Raw genomic sequence first — 24,118 nt, forward strand, 5'->3', positions numbered from 1 at the left:
TCTTTTCATCCGTAAGTAGCCTCAGACCTTATCCAGAAAGGCTTCAGCTGCTGCAGTGCCCTCTGTACCACGTGCTTCCCCCTCAGTGCTGCTGTCCCTGCCCTCTCCACATCACCCACAGCTCCACAGACACCCTTGAACATGTTTGGCTTTCTTCTGAGAGGAGGAAACATCAGCCCCACTCTAGAGATGAGGAAATGAGGCACATAGCAGCGAAGGTCAAAAGTTTCCATTGACTTTTGGTGCCCAATTTGAGACACCTAAGCCTGGCTTCTCAGAGCTTGGTGACACATTTTGTAGGTGGCAAAGGACACTGTGTCTGTCCCCAGGGTCAGGGGCCTGGGCTTGGCTACCTCCAGCCTCCATAAGGCCATTTGCTTCCTGGGAATGAGCCGAAAAAAACAAGTTTCTAAGGAAATGGAGGCATCTTTGAGTAAAAATCCTCTGCCTCAAGTTGCCCGGCCTTTTTTTTTTGTTGTTTGTTTCTTTTTGTTCACCAAAGTAGTTAGGCTGAAGAAGAGACTTTTGCTCTTGCACACATTAATTATCACTCCAGGTCTTTTCTTCTGTTAATTTCTTATTACAGCTCCATGTTTAACATCCACTATTGTAAATACACTTTCAGATTAGCTTGCTGAATGGAAAAAAAAATTTTTAGGAAGTAATTCTAAAAGGAAGTAATTTTAACCTGTGGACTGGCACAGAAGGTCATGAAAGCAAAAAGTATATATAGGTTCAAAAATGCATTGATGGAATTCATGCAGTGAATATTGAATATTGAATGCAGTGTTTGGGATGTTCTTCCTTTTGGAAGAAGAGCTTTTCTGTCCAGTTCTGCTCTTTGTCCTTTCTCCCTACAGAGCCTCCCAGTGATTTACATGTGTCCCAGTCAGAAAAAAGTGTCTGAACCCATTAGTCTGGTCCACTTCTGCAGTTCTCATGGTCCTAACTTGGCCTGCAATGCAAGTGCAGATATATCAGTTCATAACATTGGTTGCAGTCTGGACAAAAATACAAATAAGCCACATGGAGACAGACACAGTGTATGCAAAATAAATCAATGTACAGACACAACAAAATCAAAGACATGCTGCTGCCTGACAATAGCTTGCCCTAAAACAAAAAGTAGGTCTGTCCGTGGGCACAAGGAACATACTTATTACCTTTCCTCCATCCTGCAGAGCTTTTTAGGTGAGTGAGCTCGGCTCTCGCTCAGGCAATTTACATGAGCGGAAGTGTGACAAATGGGGACAGTCCCTACCTTGAAGTAAGAGGCCACAGAAGGGAAGTTTAGCAAAAATAAGAGCCATTAGTAGTCATTCCATCTCGCTCTGTGAAGTTCACTGAGGTTTAATTAAAGCACTGATATGGTTTCAACTGACCTTATTTTCATACCTGATAATCAGTAAACTCATTATCATTTTTTAAGCTCGGTTTTGAATCCAGCTAATTAGCACTCTGCAGGTCAGCATCTGAGTTAAATAAAGACAAGGAGGAAAATTCCAAGATCTGCATCTTTTAGGTGCTCCCTGCAAAGGCAATTGGTCATCAGGTGATGCCAGCAGCAGCAACCTGAGCTGGCACTGGTGGGTGGTGTTTTGAGGCACAGAGTGAGCACCAGCCCTACACAGGGGACAGGACCTAGTTGAGCCTCTGGCTTTGACAACCAGGGCATCAAAAATGGCTCAAACATCAGCTTTGTGCAGCTGAACCCTTTGAAGACTTGACCTGTACCTAGCTGGTCCAGAGGAGAGCAGAGCACAGATTTCATAGCTCCTAGTTGCACCTGTAGTGAGCATGTGGGGAATGAATGAAAGAAATGACAAGAGGAGGATGTGTTTGCAGAACTGGTATTTACAGGACTGGTTATATTTTGGTTCTCAGTTGCCCTGGAACAAGCCCCAGCCAAGGCTGGATAGACTTTTCCCTTTCCAGCAGTTGGCCCACCTGGGCTTCTCCTCCTGCTCTGAGCTTCCCCAGAGTTACAGCTGGCAAAGCATTTAGTGGGTGGGAGAGGTCTAGGGGAAGCTGGACTTCAGTAAACACCATCAGTTCTTACCACAGGAGGAACAGTGCAGGCTGGGGAGTGCAAAACCACTGGGGTAAGCTGGAATTTCCAACAGGAAAACAGAGAGGAGAAGGGCACCAGCAGTACCAGGCAAGAGGGAGAGGGGAGTATTGGAGGGAGGTCCCATCTCTTAAGGAGTAAAGAGAGCATCAAGCACATTGGCCAGCAAGTGAGGAAGAGTTTCTGGGCCACATGTAACATTTCTGTTGTAGTCCTCTCTGTCCTCATCATTTCCATGGAAAGCAAACAGCTTCCAATCTCCACCAGTCAGGAATCACCAACAGTTTAAATGCTGGGGAGGAAACAAATAATTATAATATTTAGCACCTGGCTTGCACTTTACACATTGACAGCACTGCACAGCCATCAGCTAATGAACTGAATGAGGTGTTCAATTACACAATGATTGTTAATGCTCAGTTAAAACCTACAAAACTGAGCACCAAATGGTACAGCTGCAATTTCAGCTGGCGGCTTGTAGGCACTTCCTTTGTAATCATGGATGGCACTTAGCAATACTTAAAACAAACTATTTCTCCTCTTCCTCCAGCTTTTCCTGATGTTTGTGTGTAATGGCCTGTTCTTAAATGAGCCTCTCCCTTTCTGGGAACTTGCAAATCTTATGTTGTAAGACTCTGAGTATGGTATATGTGAGGTGCACTAGGCAGGCTGTTGATTTTCTTAAGGAAAGGCTCTGTTGAAAGGCTGTGCCAAACCCATGATCCACCTGGAAAAAAAAATCCCAAGAAAAGAAAGAGACCAGTCTGAAAAGTAACTAAACCATTCAGCCAACTCTTTATATCTACCATAATTGAAACCTGACCAAGTCTTGAGAATTTGACCAAAACCTTCAAAACCTCCTTTATCCATGCAGACACACGGTTATTACAGCCACATGATGAGCAACAAAAGTAATGGCTGAAGCATGTGATAGATTGCATTTATTCTTCACCTTTAGCTGCTTCTCCCATATGTTGAGCATCTCCTTTGCCCTGCACGCAGTGATCCATCGCCGTGGGGCTGCCTTTGCTTCTTCCTGCAAGAGCTGCTTCGTGCCTTTCAAGAGCCAGCCATAAATCTGCTTCTTCCTTTTCATTCTGGCAAAATGTCAGGAGCCCTCCACCCCCAAAGGCAGCAAATTGCCACTCCTGAAGAGTCCTGCCCCACTGATTCCCTCTGCACTGCAACTTCCCAGCTCCAAGCTTTTATTTCATCACAGGCATGGGGCAGGCAGGGCCATCCCTGTCGTGATGGCTTTAGTGAGCACTTGAGGCTCCAGGGATTTCCTCAGCAGGAGGAATTTGGCAGCTCCCACAGCTGCCCAAAGCCTGCCCACCTTGTCCTGGGGTGGAGGGACAGGCTGTGCATCTTCTTCCCCATGAGTGTGCTGAGACCAATGCACTGCTGTTCAAAGAAACTCACACTCCTGTCTTTGCAAGCATCATTTTATCCTCAGTTTTATGACCCTGGATGATAAAACTCTACAGAAGTGTAGCTTGCTGTTATTTCCTTCCCCTAATCCAGTGTGCTCCGAAGTGACATTTTCCCCTCTCTTTTGCTCTTGTTGCAGAGCAGCCAGAGTACAAGGTCATGAGGGGGAAGCATCCTGTTGTCTATTTGTGTGCAGAGGCTTTTGATCCCTTCAGAAGCAAAATAAGGTGGCTGATGTTATGAAGGTTAACAGGGAGCTTCACATCTGGGTGAACAAGTGCTCCCAAGAAGGGGCTGGATGCCTCCAGCTGTGGCAGTGGAAGCATTTAGGTGCTGCTGGCAGTGTGGGGACTGTTACCTGGCTCCTATTAAATGGCCTTTATTCAGATCAGCAATTTCATGTGTCTGGTCTGTATGTCTGGATGAAGTCTGGGATTTGTTACATGTTCCTTCAGCAGTTACCCTTAAGGGACTGAGCAAATTTTAGAGTCACAGAGAAGCTGTAGGAGCTGTCAGGTTAGAAAAAGAAAAGAATGATTTCTAAACTTAAAATCCTAAATTTGGTGGCAGATGTAACCAAGTGCAAGTAACCCTGCCTCACAGAGAGGCATTAGCAATGTTTATGTATCTTTAATTTTGCAGACTCTGAAGACACACTGTGCTGCAGTCTGACTGAGACATCTGCATGCATCAGAGCCCTGCAAGGCTTCAAAATATTGCTGCTGTAGTGATGTATTTATGGCTTTTGGAGAGAGGGACAGGCACAGAAAACTCTGGGGGTCTAATCCAGGGTGACTTTGGGCAAAGCTTTTACCTTATCTTTCTAGGGGTGTTCAGCTTCTGCAAGTGCAGGAAGGGCAGCACAGGACTCACTGCCACCCAGGAGCTGGCAGGGATGGTGAATACATCAGGGTCCCCAGGTCCCTTTGTGCTCCCCTTGGGCATTCACCTTCCTCCCAGGGGCCTTGCCCACCCCAGCTTTCACAGGGTTTTCTTTGCTCCCTGAGCTCAGGTTTCCTCCCCACCCCAGTGCTGCACCTTTCCACACTCACTTTGCACCTGGACAATGCTCCCAACTTGCTTACTGGTCATAAAAAACTGCAAGGTGAACACTGCTTCTCCTTACTGCTGCTCATACTTGCCAGGGATTATAAATATACCTCTAGAAAATAATTCATTAATTAGTTGAAATTGCATTTATATAATAATGGAAGTGATTTTTTTTTTTCCCTGTTGTGAGAGGGAATAAACAAGGATTCTTACAGGGGTCTGTTGCAGAACAAAGTGATGGAAGCAGCAGAGATGGAGCTTTAATGAAATGTGTGTATTTATTTGTAGAAATGTGCTACGGATGCATATGCCAGGTAATAAACAAAGGGCTGAAAATCTGACTGATCAGCAAGTCTATGACTAGCTACTAATTAGGTGTAGCTCATTTAGGAAAACCCACTTGGTTGCCAGAGTTTTGTTTGTGGGGGACAGGACAGGATGCAAAAAGGAGGTGGAGGAACAGCAACAGCACTGAAGCAGAGCAAGCTAGAAACAAACCTCTCTCATCCTCTACCCCAGACATGAAAGCCAGACCTATTTGCATCTATTCCAATAAGCTCTGCTTTTTAACCTTCCCCTTATCTTTCCCAGAGTTTTCTCTTCCAAGAGGAGTGGGTGACCCAGCAGGGCTCCCCAGTGCCAGCACTGCAGGGCTGAGGTCCAACCCTCTCCAGAGGTCAAGGCACCAACACCTTTTATAAACAGCTGGAGCAGTCAGAAGGAAAGCAGCTCTGCTCTTGGCAATCATGGAGAAAAAGGGCTCAGTGTGGGTTTCAACCACAGCGTAAAGTAGTCTTTTAGAAGGGAGAAAAAAAAAAAAAAAAAAATGTTCTCCATAAATGAGACTTTCTTGGCTATGATCATTAAAATAAATGGAAGCAAAGAGATTAATAATGAAGTAACCCAAGCAAATCAGACAACGTAGCCTGTCTCCCATCCATTTCAATCTGAAGTTCATTTTAGCTTATGCGTTTGAGTCTGAGTGAGTTTTCCTGATTGATGGATGATATAGCTCACATCCAGGTATTATTATTTTTTTTATTCTACTTCTTCTTACACTCAAAGGGCTTTAGAAAACATGGTTTTGGAAATACCCATTTTCTGAGCCCAAAAATATGTAGGTAGTTTCTAAATTGATTTTTGTAGACAGATGCTATTTCCATTTCATTTCACTTGAGAAGTTATCTGTTCAGTTATCTTGCTGGCTGTGACAAACAACAGTAAAATACAATAGAAAGAAAAAAAAATTAAAAAAAAGTGATGACAGTTTTATACCTAGACAGACAGATAAAAATAAAGGTATCCACCTTTTCTTACACACCACATCATGTGAGACATCTACATATCAGACCATGCTAAGTATTGTGGCAGTAACCTAGAAAAGCATCTTCTCCTATACTGAGCACATAAATAGTCCTGGTCCAAGCAAACTCTCCCACACCCACGGCTAAGCACATATTGAAGTCCTTTTTTCCATGGGGGCAGAGTGTGTTTTGCAGTCCTGTACCCTACCCCAATGGGATCTGCAAAGTTTGAAAGCCTTCCCAAGGTGAGATGAGGTTCCAACACACCAGCTCTCTGCTCAGGGACCTCTGGGTCTGAAGAAGCTGCACCCACAGCTGGGAGATGGAGCTGTTAGGCAGCCCTGATAAAGACATCAGTGTGAATAAATTAAATAAATAAGCTCTCATTAAGTGCTCTGTGGCCTGCATGGCCAGCTGGGAATAGCAGCTGCTGGGAGCCAATGTGTGACCCCTGTGGCAGCAGTGCCCAGCCCGGCTCCTGCTGCATGGGAGGGAGGGGGCAGCTGCCAGCAACCCCCCTAAAAGGGTGGGAACCAGGTCTGGGTCAGAAATAATCCGTGCTTGGGCATCTCAAGGCCCTCCACACAAGAGGTCACTTTTGGAGAGGGCTGTGGGGCTGCTTCCCTGCTTGATGGAGAGGCAGGGAGGCATTAAAACTGTAAGAGGGTAGGTTTAGGGTAGAAATTAGGAAGAAAAGTCTTCAGAGTGAGGGTGGTGAGATGTTGCCCAGAGAGTTTGTGGATGCTTCATCCCTGGAAATGTTCAGCTCCAGGTTGGATGGGGCTTTGAGCAACCTGGTCTAGTGGGAGGTGTCCCTGCTCATGGCAGGGATCTGGAATTGGATAATCTTTAAGGTCCCTTCCAACCCAAACCTTTCTGTGAATCTGTGATTCCTGGGGGTGACTCGTTGGCTGAATTCCTGACAAAAGGATTAAGCTAATGCAGCTGGGATTGCATCATGTTATTGACGGTGTGGTAGGGTTTCTGGAGTATTTTTATTTATTATTTAATTCTAAATAAACAAAATAAATAAATCATATCACTTACATGCCATACTGGTAGGTGCAATGGAAAAGCAAAGATGGATGGATAGATAACGTCACATTTTAGCCTAATAGCTGTACAGTTTCATGTTATATTTACGCTGTTTGATGTTTAGCTGCATCAGTATCAGAATATTAAAAGCATTTTTAAAAAAATCAATAATTAAACCTGGATTTCATTATTATTCTGAGCATACAAATTCACAGGCCAGTTGTACTAAACACAGCACAAATATTGTACCACACATAATTGTACTCACACTAATTGCACATTCTAGCACATTATGGGGTAATGATGCTTGAAGTTACCAGACAGTTCAAAGATCAAAGGCCACACAGTCAAAGATTTTAAAATAAAGCTCCTGATTTGTGAATTTATGGTAATGTGCTAAATTTGACCTCTTCCCCTCATATAAATAAGTACATATAATTATACAATTATATCATAATTAGCCTGGAGTCCCACAGCAATTACAGTTATTCCTTGGGTCCCTGAGCCCTGATAAGGATGACAATACCTGGCATCTCCTCCCTCCTTCCCCTCTGCATCTCTACCTTTCCATCAGTTGCACAAGTGAAAATATCCTGAGCTTTCCATGTTGGTTTTGGACTGGGTTTTGCCAAGGCCAGACTTTTATCTCTGGTTGCTGGTTCTGTTTAATTGGTAGTTTGGAATCTCAGGGGAATATTATTCATTCATCTTCAAAGGGCTGGGGGCCAAGGGGGTCTGGTGGGGAACCCAGGAAGCCTTGCAGGAGACTGAAATGGGAAGGCAGTGTTTTTATCACCTTCTTCACTCAGAAAGAAGAGAGAGAGAGAGAGAGAGAGCAAGAAAGAGCAAGGCAGCCTGACCAGGAGCCAAAAGGAGATGATTATGTGGTTATCCAGAGGGATTCTTTCTATTACTTGAAAAATCAGAGTGCAGATTTAGAGAGACAGGTTGATGTGCTCAGGAAGATCAATGAATATGAGAGGTTCATTGATGGCATATGCTTGGGTTTAGACCTAAGTGGCAGCTTCAGAGGAAGTGACAGCAGAAAGGAAGAAAAAAGGTGACAGTGGTGTGCCTGGGCTCTGCACTGGCAGAGTAACCTTCCCACTGAGAGAGAAGGTGGCACCAGGTCCTGGAAGCTGCAAAGCTGGATGAGATTTCAGCCATAGATGTCAAGGAGTGAAATTTTGAGGAAAGCACAGGAGACAAGCTCTGGTGGAGCTTGAGATGTGCAGGTGCTGGGAAATGCTGAGGAAGGGGATCAGCAGTGTCCTCAGACATCAGCAAAAATACAAACAAAAGCCTCACCCAACAAAATCCAGCTTCCCCTGGGGGTGAGAGCTTTTTCAACTGTAAATGTTTTGCTCGTGTGGTTCCTTTACCAAATTCACCTTGCAAACCCTTGGCATGAACAGTTTTAAGATGCTCCCCTGGTCTCTGCAAGCCTTTCACTCACTCAGGTCTGCAATCACTTCAATGCACTCATCCAGCCCATCGTCAACTGGCAAAAGCACTTGGTCCTGCTCTTCAGCAGAAAAGACTCCATCTGTTACACATTGATAGGGTGAGCTGTTGGAGATAGAAGGACTAGAAATATTTTTGTTGGCACGGAGGGAGAGGCTTGGAGAGAAAGTGAATTAGGGACAATAAAGATAGTCAGGAACTCTGGAGCACTGACCTCCAGACACATCCAGGATCATCAGGGAAAGTGTATAAAATATGTTAACAGATATCAGGAGCCAAGAACTAATTTTAAGGAGGACTGGAAGATATTCTTGCTAGTTCTGTGAATATTTTAAAGAAGCAATTTCTTATATTGTGGAGCTCTTTTTTTGTTTGTTTCATCCACTGGCTGTTGGAGATGCATTTGGTTTTCCAAAATCTGGAAAGCTGAAGTTGTTGATTCTTAACTTAGGGCAGTCAACAAAAGCTGAAAACTTAATTTTCCTAATGGTTAGTAGTGCATAGGGATTTGTGTCTGTATTTTATAACTTAATAAGCCATGAAGATGTGCAATGCTGTAAGTAAGGTATATACTTTAAGGCAGTTGTTTGGAAATAAATTTTGCCATGGTCACCAATGTGATTCCAGCAAGTTAACAGTGGCTGCAGGTTTAACTACAGCTGGGTTGGCTTAGGAGCTCTTTGGAAATCCATTTTTTATGCATTTTACTGCTATTGCCATGTAGACAAACAAATGTTACAAAGCAAACTGGAGCAGATTCAGTACTGAGCACCTGACCTGATCTCTGCTCATCCCAAGTTCTTTTTTTTTGCTTTGTGACAATTGCATTACTTTTTCAGGCTATTTTTTGCTTGAATATGGAGGATTCTTTGGAAAACTGCAAAACTAAATATGTTTTAGATTTGCTAACAGTGAGATACCCATCCATATTGTCAAACTCCAAAATGTGTGTGCTAAGAGAATATAAAATTCTGTGCTAAATCCAGTGTACAAAATAAGTAGCCAGGCAAGCAGGGATTAAAAAAAAAAAAAAAAAAAGTTAGTGTGAAAATAATTGGAGACAAAAGATGAAGAACTGAATTTAATTTCGTTTCTTTCCTTACGTAAAGAAAAAAACCCCAAAACACAGAGTGACTTCAGCCAGGGGACAGAATGGTGCTGGGGTGGGGCAGAAAGCAGTAAAAGAAATAAAAATGGTCAGGTCCAGAATTAGAGTCCAAGTGATGCAGCAATACTCAGATTTTGGGCAATTCAAAATGCAGACGCTGGGGAGGAAACCAAAGCAGTTTTAAGCAAATTCTGTATTAAAGTTCCTATGTATATATGAATGTGTAGGTGTGTGATGAGAGAGAATGAGCTGTATATACAAACACCTATTTGTATGTTATAGATGTATTGCTGGGAGTGTGTCTGTGACTGTGTTTCTGTAGAAAAGATGCCATTGCCCTCGTGTGCAGGAGTCGTGGCTTCCACACCAAAAACTGCCCTGCAGTTAAGAAAATATTTGAGCAGTGTAAATTGCCAAAGGGTTCAAAACCAGGGGGGACTAATATAAAAATTAGGAAATTAAGACTGATCAGGTTATTCAGATGGAACTATTGGTTTTCATTTGAAGTGCAGTAAACATATGGACTAATCAGCCAATAAGACCAGTGAGCCAAAGACTCTGGTTTGTGCTCTGGAAAAAATTATTTCTTTTAATTTTTATTATTTTTTTTTTAATTCTACTTGTTCATGGAACTAAGACAAATACTGAGATAACTGACCAATTTGCTGGTAGAAGTTGTTTGAAGTGTAGTTCCATTGATCATCATGGGTGGCTTTGTCACTCAGTTTTTTTTTAACTATTATTTCTTTTAAAGACAAATTGAGGTAGTTATTTTCTGTGGTTTTTGAAGCCTGCCTGATTCAAATGCTCCATATGCAATGTACACAGTGAAGTAATAAACTCATATGAAGACTTATGTTACATCCTAAGCCTTGCTCAGCTCTCCCTGGGCATGTCAGACAGCCTGGCAGGGCAGGAGTTCTTGGGTCAGCATGCCCAGAGCCTCTGATGGCTTCTGCAGGGCTTAAGTCACGTCCCTCTTTGTGAAGTGGCATTTTTGGCTCAGGTTCTGGGGACCTCAGTTGCTTTAGCACTTCAACAAATGGGTCACTGTCCTGGGTTCAGCTGTTACAGTCTGAGGGTTTTTGATAACCTGGTATGATGCAGATGAGAGGAAGGCCAATGTTCATCTTAATGATGTAATGATGTTATGGGGTAGGTCCCAAGAAGATGTGGGAAGGAGGTCAGAGAAGTGGTGTGTAAACCATAGATTTTTCTCTTACATCTTGCTTTGTGACCCTCAAGAAGGAGTGGGGGAAATGCTGCCATCAGGGTGCAGGTGAAATGCTGCTGTGCCTGGCTGCTCTCAGTCACCACCTGGGCTCTTATTGATGAGGGGTTTGCTCTGGAAACGACCTGCCATGACCTATAGAAAGGGATGACATAACCAGCTAAGCCCAGCTGCTCTTTGGGATTATCCTGCAGCAGGATGGGCAGACAGGATTTAGTACAGAGCTGTGCAAAGGAAGGTGGGCAAATCCAAGGTAACCATGAAAGAGGCAAGGGGCTAAAAGGATGCTGGACAAAATGATAAAAAAGCTGCTCTCTGTTTCATCTGTGGTGGGGTGGTTGCACCCACAAGTGTAAAAACATTGGTGAAGAGACAGCAAACTGACATTTGTTGGAAGTGGCTGCAGAACAGTCCCCACTTGTTTGCCAGGACAACCCCAAAGCCAGAAGCAGGGAGGCAATGGCAGAAAGCGTGGATTTACACAAAGAAATTTCCCTTCTGTGACAGCTTCCTTGGGAATACAAGGGAGGGGGGGGAACTCTTCAGCTGAGGATGCTGCCTCAGCCTTATATAAATACCTGTAGAATTGCTCAAATAGTTCATTAGTAGCTTATAAGTTTGTGTGCTTGCATTCCTTGCCAGCTCTAATTGCAAGGCTGGTGATTCGCACCAGAGCAGGCTCAGATTCTCTGCTCTATTGCCCCATTAAATGAGGTGTTACTGTATTTGACTGAAGCTGAAAAGGATCCCATCCCATTTAGTAAAGAGACTGGTTAGGGCTGACCTAGCTGGGGACAGATTTCCTTCCAAATCTCAGAGAAGTCCTCCTGAATATGAGATGTTAATTGTGGCAGGAATTAAGGATTAAACAGTCATGGCTTCAGGTTACTATTGGGAGCTGAAATCAGGATTACAAAGGAAACTGGGCCATGCCCTCACAATGCTATTACCCCAGTTCTTGAATCTAAAAAACCTTAGAAACTCATCCTTGGTGACCAATAAAAACTAGTCTAAAGTGTGCTTACTGAGGCCTGAGGAAAAGAGTCATAATTGTGCAGCCATAGTTTGGACACCTTTCAAAGCAGAAGATAAACCCAAGGACAAGAGTGAAATTTGGACCTGATTTATACCCTTTGCAACCTTTCTCAGTGCCAGAGCTCCAGCACTGCCCGTGCAGCAGGGCACAACCTCATCTCCCTCCCAGGAGGGACAGACCCCAGGGCAGAGGCCAGCCACCCACACTGGGGGTCACTGCAAAGAGAGCAAATGCATCACAACAAATACATCACACAATTATCCCTTGGGATGAGGTCCCTCTCTAAATTCAGCCTCAGACCTGGGGTACCTGTTGACCTCAAAGGTTGCATCTCCTGTGGGCAGGTCCAAGGCTGGGATTCTGCTCCCAGGGGGTGAAAATCTGCCCTAACTCCAACCTCTCCCCAGCACCTACTGACAGACAGGCTCAGCATCAGAGCAATGCTCCCATTCAAGTTTTTGGGGGTGGGATGATCAGAAGGGCTGAATATTTATGCTGCTGCAAACCCCTGTACCTGACCCCAGAATACAAAGCCATAGAGATGCAGGGGAAGAAAAAAGAAATTTGGTGGTTGAGATTTATGACACGGTAGCACATACTTAATAACCAATTAAAGGCAAGATTTATTGGGAGCTAAATTACATTTGTAATATAAATAGAACTACAATATACTGTTTCAGAACAAAAGCAAAACATCTCAGTATTTAATATTGTAAAAGACAGAGTAATCTAATGGACCCTAAATGTTAATGGGTGTAAAGATTTACACTTTAATTGCATTTTTAAGTCATCTTATTTTACAGTGCTCCTTTTTCTGTGTACATGGGAATCAACCATGTGCTGCAACATTATACTAAGTAGTGGCAAGACCAACTTAAGGAAACCTGTTATTATAGTCAAGATCAGTTTATTACTTATAAATCCTCACAAACATTTTAATTGAAATGAGCAGTGGACTTTCACTGACCTTGGCTCTGTGTATGTGAGACCTTCAGAGCAAATTAAGCCTGTGAAAAGTGTGTGTGTGGAAAGCCAAGAAGGGAGGGAGTGGTAACAGGACAATTTCTATTTGTAAAGCCAACAAATAAACTCTTTTAGATTTGGGGATTTTCTTTAAGGCCGGGAAAAAACCAAACCAAACAACAAAACACCACCCTAGCAAACGATGAAAGATAAAATTACATGAGCTAAGTTAGCAAATAATAATATCATATTTATTAAAGTATTATAAGCTATAATCTATCTTTGGGATGATATCTGAGGTTGGCATTTAAGGACCTGCTTTCACAGCATATGTTGCAAACTTCCCAGAAGCTGATTCCCATGCTCATAAAATTTCTCTTTCAGTTTGTGTTACCTCTTCAAGATTCATAAGCTGAGTTACAGTTATAGATGAATCTAACTCATATTGCATTTGAAAAAATAAATGTGCACTAAAAGTAATTAAAGCATGTTGGTTCATGAATAATACACCATTTTACTACTATTTGCAGAGCATAATGAGACAAGCTACTAAATTGACAATGAATGCTCTATTATGTGATTGCCAACTGTTTTATAAGATATTGAACAGATTAATTTATTCTATCATCGTGCGCATTATCAAGCTATTGCTTTTTAATAAATTAATTTCTCCTACGTCTCCAGAGCCTCACTTTGAAATCTGGCTGAAGGCATAAATGAAATTAATTTTGTGGTCTGAGTGTAAGTACCAGCGCCGGGTGAGATCCAAACACAGCGTCGCAGTTGGCAGCCGCCGCAGAAGGGGATTTCAGCTGGGTGGCTGCAGCAGCCGAGGGGCTTAATTGTGATGAGGAAGGATGCCTTTTAATAGCCAGCTGACAGAAACCCTTGCCCCTGCAGGCTAGGGCTCCCTGACAGCTCTTGTTTATCAGGGCACAGGGTGCCAGCCAGCCCCCTTCCCCTGCCCTTCACCCCCACCCCGCCAGCACGCCGTAAATTGACCTTCTAATTGTTTAGCAGCCTCAACCTGGTGACACCGTTCATTGACTGTAAAGCAGCGCTTAATCCCTGCCTGGGTGATAGTGTCATTAGGAAAGTAATGTGATTGCAGGGAAGAATTCTCCCATCTCGTGCTGCAGTGGAGGAAAGGATTATCTGGGCTGGGGCTGGAGGTCCGTGCAGCCCCTCTGCTGCGGAGCTGTTTTGCTCGCTGGTAAACAACTTCTAATTGTGGCTGTTGACAGGGCTCAGGGTGTTCTAACTAACCTTGCTGCAATGTTATTATTTCTGAAGGGAGCCTCGCTCCGCATTTTTAACAATAAGTCTGACAGGTGTCATATTAAAAACAGGGCTTAATTCTAATGCAACTATTCCCACCCGCCCTTCCCCTTTCATTTTTGTGCCTCTGTAATGCATGAATTTCTCCTGCTCATAAAGATTAAAGGAACAGCTTTGCTGGAAGGAAAATACTTCTGGTTTGTTTGTAGTCCAGGTACATCCAGGATGGTCTCAGTGCTGGCTTCTTTTCTCCTCTTTCCTTCAGCCACCCTGGCTTGATGCTGGGAGGGAGAGAAATAAAGCCTTCCCTGGGATAAGAGGTAATTCAGGATCCATTGAAGCGAAATTTCAGGCTTCTTTTGAACTGTGACCCGTGGCCGCCGGCCGGGTGCTCCGTGGGCTGCGGGGCCTGTGATGCATTGCTGACTGTTGCTCACCAGAGACCCAGCCCAGGCCAGCAGTTCACTCACAAGTTTACACTGGATTTAAGTCAAAATGCTAAAACGCTGGTGTTCAATCACTGCTAACTGTGCGCTCGGCAGACAGCTCCCAACAGACTCTCTGCTTGTAAAATCCAATCCACTGCATAAAGTAAGGGTTTATGGAGGTGCAAGGGGTTCAGGAGACTTTTTTTTTTGTTGTTTTTTTTACCCCTTCCCTCCTGCTTGGCTTCATATGATGCTGCTGTTTTTAAGTGCTGGGATGGGTTCAGCTATGTCCCACACCAACCAAGCAGAGGCACAAAGAGCAGAGGGCTGCCTACAGAAAGGTGTTCCCCATTTCCATAACCATTCCGCACCTCATTTCCATACCCATTCCCCACCTCTCCTGCCCTTCCACTCAGGCTGCCTGCAAAAGACAAAAAGTCCTTTTTAAGACCATTGGTTACATGTTGATGAGGGGATCGGTCAGGCCCAGCATGGCTCCCACGCACTCACTTTCTCTCACCTCCCTTTACAAAAAGCTTACATGTTTCACACCCCTGAGCATCACACGACTTTCTCAATCCTAGGAACATTACAGAGCTGCTCAAACCACTGCTGGTCAAGCCTAATACCAGCACAAGGAGAAGCATGCCAGGTTTGCCAGGAGGGATGGTGTAACCTCACTGTATAAAGCCCCAGTGCTGCACCAAACCTGCGAAAGGTTTCCATACGAACAACACGCAGGGTGTAGACTTCATCCCCAATGCACGGGCTAATTTTCAGCTTTTACAACAATTCTTTTAAAGGGGTAAAGATAAAGAGCCAAAATAGTCTCAGCAGACATTTCGCAATCTGTTCTGTACCCCCTTAAGGTAGATGATTTTCTGTAACTCAAAAAAATACCCAAAACAAACCGATTATATTATTTTGTCTTTTTTTTTTTTTTTTTTTTTTTTTCATAAGCAACTGCCCAGCAAATTGATAAGAGCCCTTTTTAATTAGATAGTGAAGTTGTATGGGTAATGTTCCATATAAAAGGTCTATAAAACACAGCAGAATTAATAAAATGACTGCTTCTCATTTAATTTGGGTCTTCCAAAGGGATCCGTATGTCTTGTGTTGGGCTGTTTGTAGTACTTCTCTCCACCACCCAGCCATGAATTGATTAAAATCACATTCCTCACTTAAAACTGGAGCCCAGTTGGTAAGAGATACTGGATAGTAATTAAGGGCTGTGCACAGACACATGAACCTCCCCATTAAAAAAAAAACAACCCACAAACCCAAAAGGAATCACTGAGCATCGCTTGGATTATATGCAAACACAGCTCATGTTGACAGCTACCTCTGGATGACTCCATCAGTATACACTTTATCTCCAGCTGTCCAAGTAATTTTCCCAGGATTTTGCCCCTCTTTTTCACTCCTCTCCACACAGATGGATTAGAGCAACAAACGGTTTACATGCTGCACATCATTAGCTATCCTCCCTCACTACCCAGCAGATAACAACTGGGCTCTATCATCAGGACATTCATAACACCTTGACACTTTTACAACTATGCTGTTCTCTGCCAGAGCAATCTTCTCTTTTAAAGCATGAAGCTAATTCATGAAACACCCATTGGAAAGTACTCTGCAAGAGCAACAGGGGTGGGGGAGATGAGAAAAAAGCACAGCCCAGAAAAGGCATCTAGTAAATAACATAGTTAGGACTGTGGAAACTAAAATTAAGAGAAAAGCAGAACATTCTTTCTTTCCAAGATATCTCTCTATTTTTCCCTTTGCTTTTGTCCCACAGTGAAGAGACAGAAGAGGCCACACACCTTTTTTTGCAGTATCTCAGAGCTTCCACCATGGTGTGGTCCAGGCCCAGTCAGTGCTGGCAGGTGGAGGTTGGGCTGGGAGGTCCTACAGGGACTGCTTCCCTTGGGGATGGATTTTGTGAGCTCTTTGCAAAGGGAGGGAGAGAAGGCTCCAGTCAATAGTGTGTTTGGTGTTGGGTATTGCCAATGGAAATTCTGCTTTTCCTAAATTACATCCAGACTCGGGGCATCTTGACTCTAAAAGTCAAATTACTAAAGCTGTGTATTCCCTGTGTAGGATCCCTGGGATCCTGCTTCAGAGACCATGCCTGCTCAGACACAGACTTACATCTAGAATAAAGCCTACATCAGCCTCTGTGGATGGAAAGAAATACATTTTAGCAGCATTTTCAAAGCTTCTCAGCATGCCCTCCCTTACATTTTAATGTATAGTGTACGCTCGTTTAAAAAAGAAATACATAAGGAGAAAGAGTAATTACCATAGCTTAAATTCAGCCTGATAAGAAGGGCTTGCACACTCTGAGCAGCTGTTCCACTGCCATTCAGATTATGAAAATATAATCCTAGAGAACCTTGTCAAGATAAATACAGAGCATGAAATGTATAGGCAGTTTTTCCTCAGCCACATATAATGATCAATTCCAGAGCCATAGGTCCACAGGTGATACCAAAGGACAAAATAAGATCTGTCTAGACTGCCTCAGTTACAAGATATTGATCATTTCAATGGTAAACTGGTTAGGATAAGTGTGTTGGGCTTGAAAGGTCATGAGCTTAACACTTGACATGGAGTTATTCAATCTTGATATAAGTCAAATTATTGCATTGGTGTTGGAAAGACTTTAAACAAAACAAAACAAAACTATGGACCTGGTTTGAGAATATCTGAAATTTATCTTCCAGATGCCAAAAGAAAAAAGGTGGGGAGGAAGTCAAGACTTGCTATGGGTTTCTTCTGGTTTACCTCCATCTGGTTTTGCTGGGTGAGATCCCAGCAGCCAATTACTTACTGGGCAGGCCAATGTCTGCTGGATGGAAAGCAGTAGGAGCTGCTGCTGATTGAAATGGCATCTCTGTTCCCCTAAGAGCTTCTGGTGGTTCCTTCATTCCTAGCAAGGGAGGTTGCTCACTCACCTATGTGAACTCGACAGAAACAGAGCACCTATATCAACAGGGGAAAAAAAAAAAAAGAAAAAAAAAGAGAAAAAAAAAGGAAAAAAAAAAAAAGAAAAGAGAAAAAAAAAGAAAAGAGAAAAAAAAAGAAAAAAAAAAAAAAGAAAAGAAAAGAGGAAAAAAAAAAAAAAAAAAAAAAAAAAAAAAAAAAGCACTATTAGAGGTGGAAAGATTGAGTTTGGAAGGAAAGCTGAGGGGAAAGGGTCAAGCAAAGCCCTTCAGTGAGTGGGAAGTGCTCTGAAGCATGGTCCTTCAGCACCACCCCTTTACAAAGTCCTGTGGGGCTTGAGCAGTGCCTGAGAGCCATGGTCCTTACCCAGCCTCCTCCCTTTTTATGGGGATAACAAGCAAGTGCTTATTAGGACTATTAGGAGCTTGATGTAAGTTTGCTGGATCTTTTCCAAGAACTATAAATACTCAGTGTGTTTTGCTTTATTCACTTCTTTTTTTTTTGTTTGTTTGGTTTTGGTTTTTTGTTTTTGTTTTTTTTTTTGTTTTGTTTTGCTGATATGATACTAGTTAAGGTTAATGGAGTTTGCTTTAATATTAGACACAGGGATCACTTAACTACCTTTAATGAACCCTGGAGTCGATGCATTGTGGAGTAATTCACCCAGACATTGCCTCAGGTAAATCAACTGGAAAAATGTAAGCCAGTCAAATAAATAAATCTGATCGGCTGTAAACATGCCAAATTTTACACCAAAATATATTTGAAAGCCAATGGCTTAGGTACATCTAGGGTATTAAAATGGAGGATTTGGAGTCTGTTTCTTTTCAATTGCTTTTCCTTTTAAATGTCCACTGCACATCCCTCCTGTGCTGAAACCAAGCTGAAAGTGTAAGTAAAATTATTTCGCAAGTGTTTCTAACAGAAGCAAAAGCTTGACAGATTTATGCCATTTTTTAAAAAGTTGGAATGAAAATGGTAAAAAATGTTGGGTTTTTTTTTTTTAAATGCTGGTTATCTCAACACAGGAGATGATTGAGCAACAAAGAGGAGGACAGAGGGAGGAGGAAAAGAGAAGGAGAGGAGACAGATAAGAAGAGAGATGGAGAGGAGGGAAAGAAAGAGAAAGAGAAAAAGAACAAGAGAAGGAGAGAGGAAAAAAAAAAAGAGAAAGAAGGAATGAAAGGAAGAAAGAAATTGAAAGTACTTTTATCTCAGTTGGAAAAAATAGTGGCAGTGAAATTCTAGCCAGGGTAATACACTAACATCAATAAATATTTATTAAACAGAAATAGGAACTGGACTGACTCAGTAGAATTACAGGAGCAGCTGACTCGTTTCTCATACAAAATGATGCTAACATTCAAAATGCTTTTACCTCATAGCACCAAAAAAAAAAAAGTGAGTTGTGTACAGAGGAAAACCACCTCACAGATATTCTTTGAAGGGAGGCAAGCAATCTCTCTGAGTACTGAATTCTCATAAAAGCATGCAATATTTCAGCAATAAGGAATGACAGGGTGTTCATTATTGGTTATTAATGTTTGCCTAAATGGAGCACAAGGCCCAGGCCTTCGGGGGAGTGCAGAGCTCCCTGCATTGCTTAATTACTGCCTCTTCTTAACCCACCAATGCCAAGCTCTGATGCAAAGCTCTAAGCTCTGCTGTGGTGCACTGGCTGTATCATTATGATTTGAGAGTAATTCTGTTCTGCTGTGAAAAGGTAAAATAATGCATTTGAGAAGGCTCTTGCACAGGTAAGAGAAGTTAATCAGTTTTCCTTCTCAGATAAACTCCAGGCAATAGAAGGAGTTTGACTGTAACTGTCACCTCGACTTGGAAACCCTTCAACTCCCACCACTACATTTTGTGGATAGTATAGTAGCATCTGGCACAAACTGGAATAAACTTCTGAAAAAACTTGGGGGTTTTTTTGTTTGGTTTTTTTTTTTTTCTGAAACAGCTGGAAGGATATCTTGCTCTTTCTGCAATAGTCCCTTTTATTTCTTTATTCAGCTAAATGTTTCAGTGCAGGAGCAACCTCACTAGGATGTGCTGGCCTTGTAGAAGGGCCCTGCTGCAGAGAACTGAGAAAGATGTGAAGTCTTTATACATCTTTACTGAAAGCTGTTGCTACACTGGTGGTGGAGCAGGTACAAGCAAGGCCATACATTCTTTATTACTGCTTTAAGAAAGACTGTGGCACCAGGTAAAGAAGTGGCCAAGCAGGGAGCAGCTCAGACTGCATGTGGGCAAAAGCAATGTTTGGGCTCACAGGTTGCCCCTGTCCACTCAGAAGAAATTTAATTTCACTGACTGAGACCTCACTTATAGAGATTTCAACTCTTATGTGCAGACATCACCTACCTGAGAATAGCTCCCACTATCCTAGAATAAGATGTAAAGCCAAAAAAATAAAGATCTGAAACAAACTATAGTATATAACTTTAAGGTACAGCTGTTACACTGCAGTATCTTATTTCCTTACATAATTATGGGGTTTTGGTGGGGGGATGCTATGGCTCCATGTGCTAGGTGAATGCATGCCTTGACTTTAACACCTATTCAATGGCTAATCAAATGCATTAACATTGCAGGTAAGAAAAATCATTGAAGGCAGATTCTTAGCAATAAATCATAAATAATAAGGGGATGAAATAAACTTCTATTAATGTGTCCTTTCATTTATTTGTTTATATTCTGTCTACAGACAATGTGATGCTCGACTGGGGATGGCTTAGGACAACCTTCTGGCATGAAGACAGCTACAAAGCACAAAATACAAAACATGAACTAAGAAAGAAACAAGAAAAAACATCATTTTCTTGGCATCAACAAGAAGCTATTTTTTCCTCAAGTTTTCTTTTCTAAAAAAAAAAAAAAAAGTGGAACTCAGACATTTGCAGAAATGAGACAAACTTTCTCTTCAGGTGACAATATTCAAGCAAGCATGTTGTTTTATTAAATTTAAATTGAAAGAAAAAAGATTTGGAATATGATACAGTGTCAGGAAAACTGAGAAACTGTGAACTTTCAAAGAAAAAACCCCAACTCCTTAAACTGTGAACTGAGCAATGGATGGAAATGCCATTTGACCCCCTGATTACACCCTGCGTGTTCTTAAGGAGACAACATCATCTTTCCTAACTCGACAGTATTTAGGGAATAGTTTACAATATCTTTTATTCTAATCTTTTAAGAAAAAAAACCCCATAAATATTTAATTGGCTGTGACTTTACCATTTCTTCTCATATGTGTTATTGCACCTTCTTTTTCTAGATAGTGCAGATGTATTTGCAGCCAGCAGTCAAGGGCAGGAAAGATTTCTTTCCTTAATAATCTTTTTATTTGCCACACCCCATAAATTCCTTGTAGGGAAAAAGAATCAACACAACTTCCACCTCCTGATCAATACCTAAAGCCTAACAGACAGTAAGTAATTATCAAAATAAAGAGGAAACCCCATATTGGGCTATGTACCTACCTATTAATCAAAACAACAGAAAATATCTGCAGCGCTGCTTTTCTAAAATAAGACAAAAGATGCCTCCTTGGGTTACACTTTGAACAGGCTACAATCAAAAGAAAGAGAACCAAGACTAACTAAGCCCCAGGAAGCCGCATTGTCCCTTTAACCCACGGTATTCCCTATTTCCCATTAGTACTTAACATTTTTCACTATGTTGTGACTGCTATTATTTCATTTAACACTGGTTAATCTGTATCTGAGGTATATGGAAACCCTCTAGATGATAAGATTGGACAGGTTCCAGTGTTGGCAGTTTTCAAGCGTGCACACACTCGGTGTGTTTTGATCCTTCCAGGAGCTCCCTGTTATTTGGACTGCCTGCCAATTCGTTCTTGGATCAGCCTCTCGCTCAGCTCCCACAGGGCTGCGGCCGTCGCCTCGCCCTGCGCCTGCTGGGCTGGCAGGCAGCGGCAGCAGTTGTTGAAGTACAGCCCTCCCAGGCCCTCCAGCTCTGCTGCTGTGGCACAGTAGACAGTTGTGGCAGCTCCTTGTTGCTGGAATTAAAAAAAAAAAAAAAAAAAAAAAAAAAAAAAAAAAGAGAGAGAGAGAGAGAGAAAATTAAGTAAGTACATAGAGAGATTTTCACGCTGGAATTTTGCACCGCTGCGCATCTTATGAAAGGGTTGGTGAAAAGCAGCACGGAAGGGTGGAAGGGTAACCTGCCTGGGGATGAGGCTGAAACCCCACTGAAGAGGCTGGCTGCTTATCCACAAAACACCTCGGTGGGGATTGTTTTTGAACTTTTCCTTTTTTCCTCTTCGAGCAAAAGAAAAATCCTGAACTGCAGCCCCAGGCTCGGGTCTTTTTCCCCTTTTGAATAAGAGCCTGGTGTGATGCAGAGGAGCAGGGGCTGCCCTGGTGGGGTTTGAAACCAGAGAAGTTGAGGCAGGTTTAAGGAGCTGGCCCACCAAAACCTCCTGCATTCCCTCTGCAACAGAGAAAACATTGCCATACAGCTCCAGCACTCCCCTGCCTCAGCCTGGCCAGCAACGCAGGCTGACGCACCTTGTTTGTTTAAACCTCTTGTACAAAATTAACCTGGGCACTCCAATTAAGACCTATCCTGTAAAGTGCAATCGGGATTGGTGCCAAACCTCCCCATATATTTTTGATCAACAGTTTCACTGTCACTGTGGCCACGTAAGAAAGTTTATCTGCTGAAGGCAGAGAGAGGTTCTGATTGTGCAGAGGCACGAGGCATTCCAGTGATTTTTTTGTTGTTGTTCTGTAACAACCATTTCTCATGCCTGATAATGCTTTAAGCAGGTAGATTAAAGGTATTTGTGGGTCAGGATTTTTTTTTTTTTTTTCCTTTTCATTTTCCTGTTTTCTTACCAAGTGAACTCATGTTCAAACAGGAAGAATGAGCCTCTGAATTTCTCTAGCAATCACCTACAGACCAAGGTGCAGGGCTGGAATAATCACCCCTCCACCAGTGATGGGTTATTCCTTGGCACAGATTAAAGGTGCAGTGTATGAATAGCTGAAAAGAGGGCAAGAAGTTAGTTTGCTTTGTAAACTATAATTAAAAATAACAACATACTAATTTAAAACCGATACAATTTAATCTGGCATCTTGTGATTATTTATGTACATCTTAGTCCTTTCTGTGGTAGCTAATTATGAGCTGATAGGAATCAGAATAGAGAGGCTGCCAAGTATAATTGAAAAAATAAATGAAGACAAATCAAGATGTTGCCACATTAGGATAATTTAATGGGGAAAGTCTCCTGTAATTTTTACCCAGACCTTTTTTTCCTGGCCTTTTATTATCACAACTAAGGAAAGTCAGGGTGCTGTTAGGGGGTCAACCTGCAAGAGACCTCTACTTTGCATTGTCATCCTTCCAGGACAGCAAGCAGGCTAAAAAGCCCCAATTCACCTTAACTGAGGATTCTCATTTTTGTAACTAAAAAGGCATATTTGTTTGCAAGACATGCATTTTTCTCAGAAGATGGGATTAAACTGATAATGACGTCTCCACAGAAATCATCTCCCATCATAAGGTAAACCAAAATTGGCTGTATTAAGTATTTTGAAAGGCATATATTTATCAACAGACCAAAATATTTTTGAAGTTAGTAGAATACATAGTAATTGTCTTAATAAACCAATAGCTTTTTAAAAAAAAAAAAGAGTAAGTATCTTAAATGCAGTAGCAGAAATGGAAGAGTTGTACTCAAATTATATTAATAGAGAATAAGAAAATTCCTATGCTCGTTTGAACCATCCTATAATGCTCCACAGCACAGGTATGATCATTGCATTCAGCTGTTTAGAAAGACTCAAAGACTCTGAAGTATATTAATATAGGTACATTAGTAAGAGTGTAGTAAATAAACTGGACTTTATTAGAAAGGTAAAATTAGGCTAAATTGTTCAATGCAAACTGAGAGCCTTTCAGCTACTGCTGAACAGCATCCATCCACCCAAGCTGAATTCAGGCGAGCTATAATAGAATTCAGTTAATTCATAAAATAGAAGTTTATCAGAGCAGTTTAAAATCCAAACTAAACAATAATTTATCTTTTCAAACGAGTCAAATTTGACGACTTTTAAACAAAATTCATAGAGGGCAGACAAATGTCCCACAGTATAACAGCAGAGCTTTATACCCCAACCACTAACACAACTTAACTCCAAGAGAAGAGAATAGTTTTCCCTGTGTGAGTGTAGGATATTTACTTTAAGTGATAAAAGATTTTGTGGCTGGAAGCCCAAAGCACTTTATCTTGAGATGCCTCCAGTGTTTCACTGAGAACTGGATGTAAGCAATGTGCCATTTGCTTTTTGGCTGTGTATATCTTTACTTCTTTCTAAAAGTTTCAAGCTTGTGGGCTGTTTTGGAAGAAGAATGTTCAATGGTTGTATCATTGAAAGAAAAGTACCTTTCTTATTACTTAAGAGAAATGCAGTCATGTTTATCCCTTCTTTGACAGAGGGTAAAGCTTAAATATCTCAGAATAATGGACAAACATGAACTCATCAAGCCTAGGAGCTTCCTTCAGCCAGCAAAACTACAAAACAGAAGGTAAATCTCACATTTTCCCAGCCATTCAGGCATCTAATTTCCTTTGGTGAATGTGAGCTGGGTGCACTCAGACATTTGAGGATCTGCCCAAGGACTGAGGGGAATGGGTGGCACTGAATCCCAGGAATCAAATCACACTTTGGGTGGGGAGGGACATCAGGAGCTTTGTAGCCCAACCTCCTGCCCAAAGCTTGAGCACTATCAGCCCCATATAT

The 24,118-nt window shown here is 42.1% G+C and overlaps 1 protein-coding gene across 1 annotated transcript in view; it reads right to left on the minus strand.

The window, feature by feature from the left end:
* Nucleotides 1–20,219: 20,219 nt before the first annotated feature.
* WWOX (WW domain containing oxidoreductase) overlaps nucleotides 20,220–24,118 on the minus strand; it is a 472,928-nt gene continuing 469,029 nt past the window's right edge. The window contains exon 9 of the mRNA XM_071756660.1: nucleotides 20,220–21,366. Coding sequence (XP_071612761.1) covers nucleotides 21,178–21,366 — 189 coding nt within the window. The 3' untranslated portion in view covers nucleotides 20,220–21,177. The remainder of the gene's footprint in view (nucleotides 21,367–24,118) is intronic.

Source organism: Heliangelus exortis, chromosome 13, assembly GCF_036169615.1.
Source record: "Heliangelus exortis chromosome 13, bHelExo1.hap1, whole genome shotgun sequence".
Taxonomy (NCBI): Eukaryota; Metazoa; Chordata; class Aves; order Apodiformes; family Trochilidae; genus Heliangelus; species Heliangelus exortis.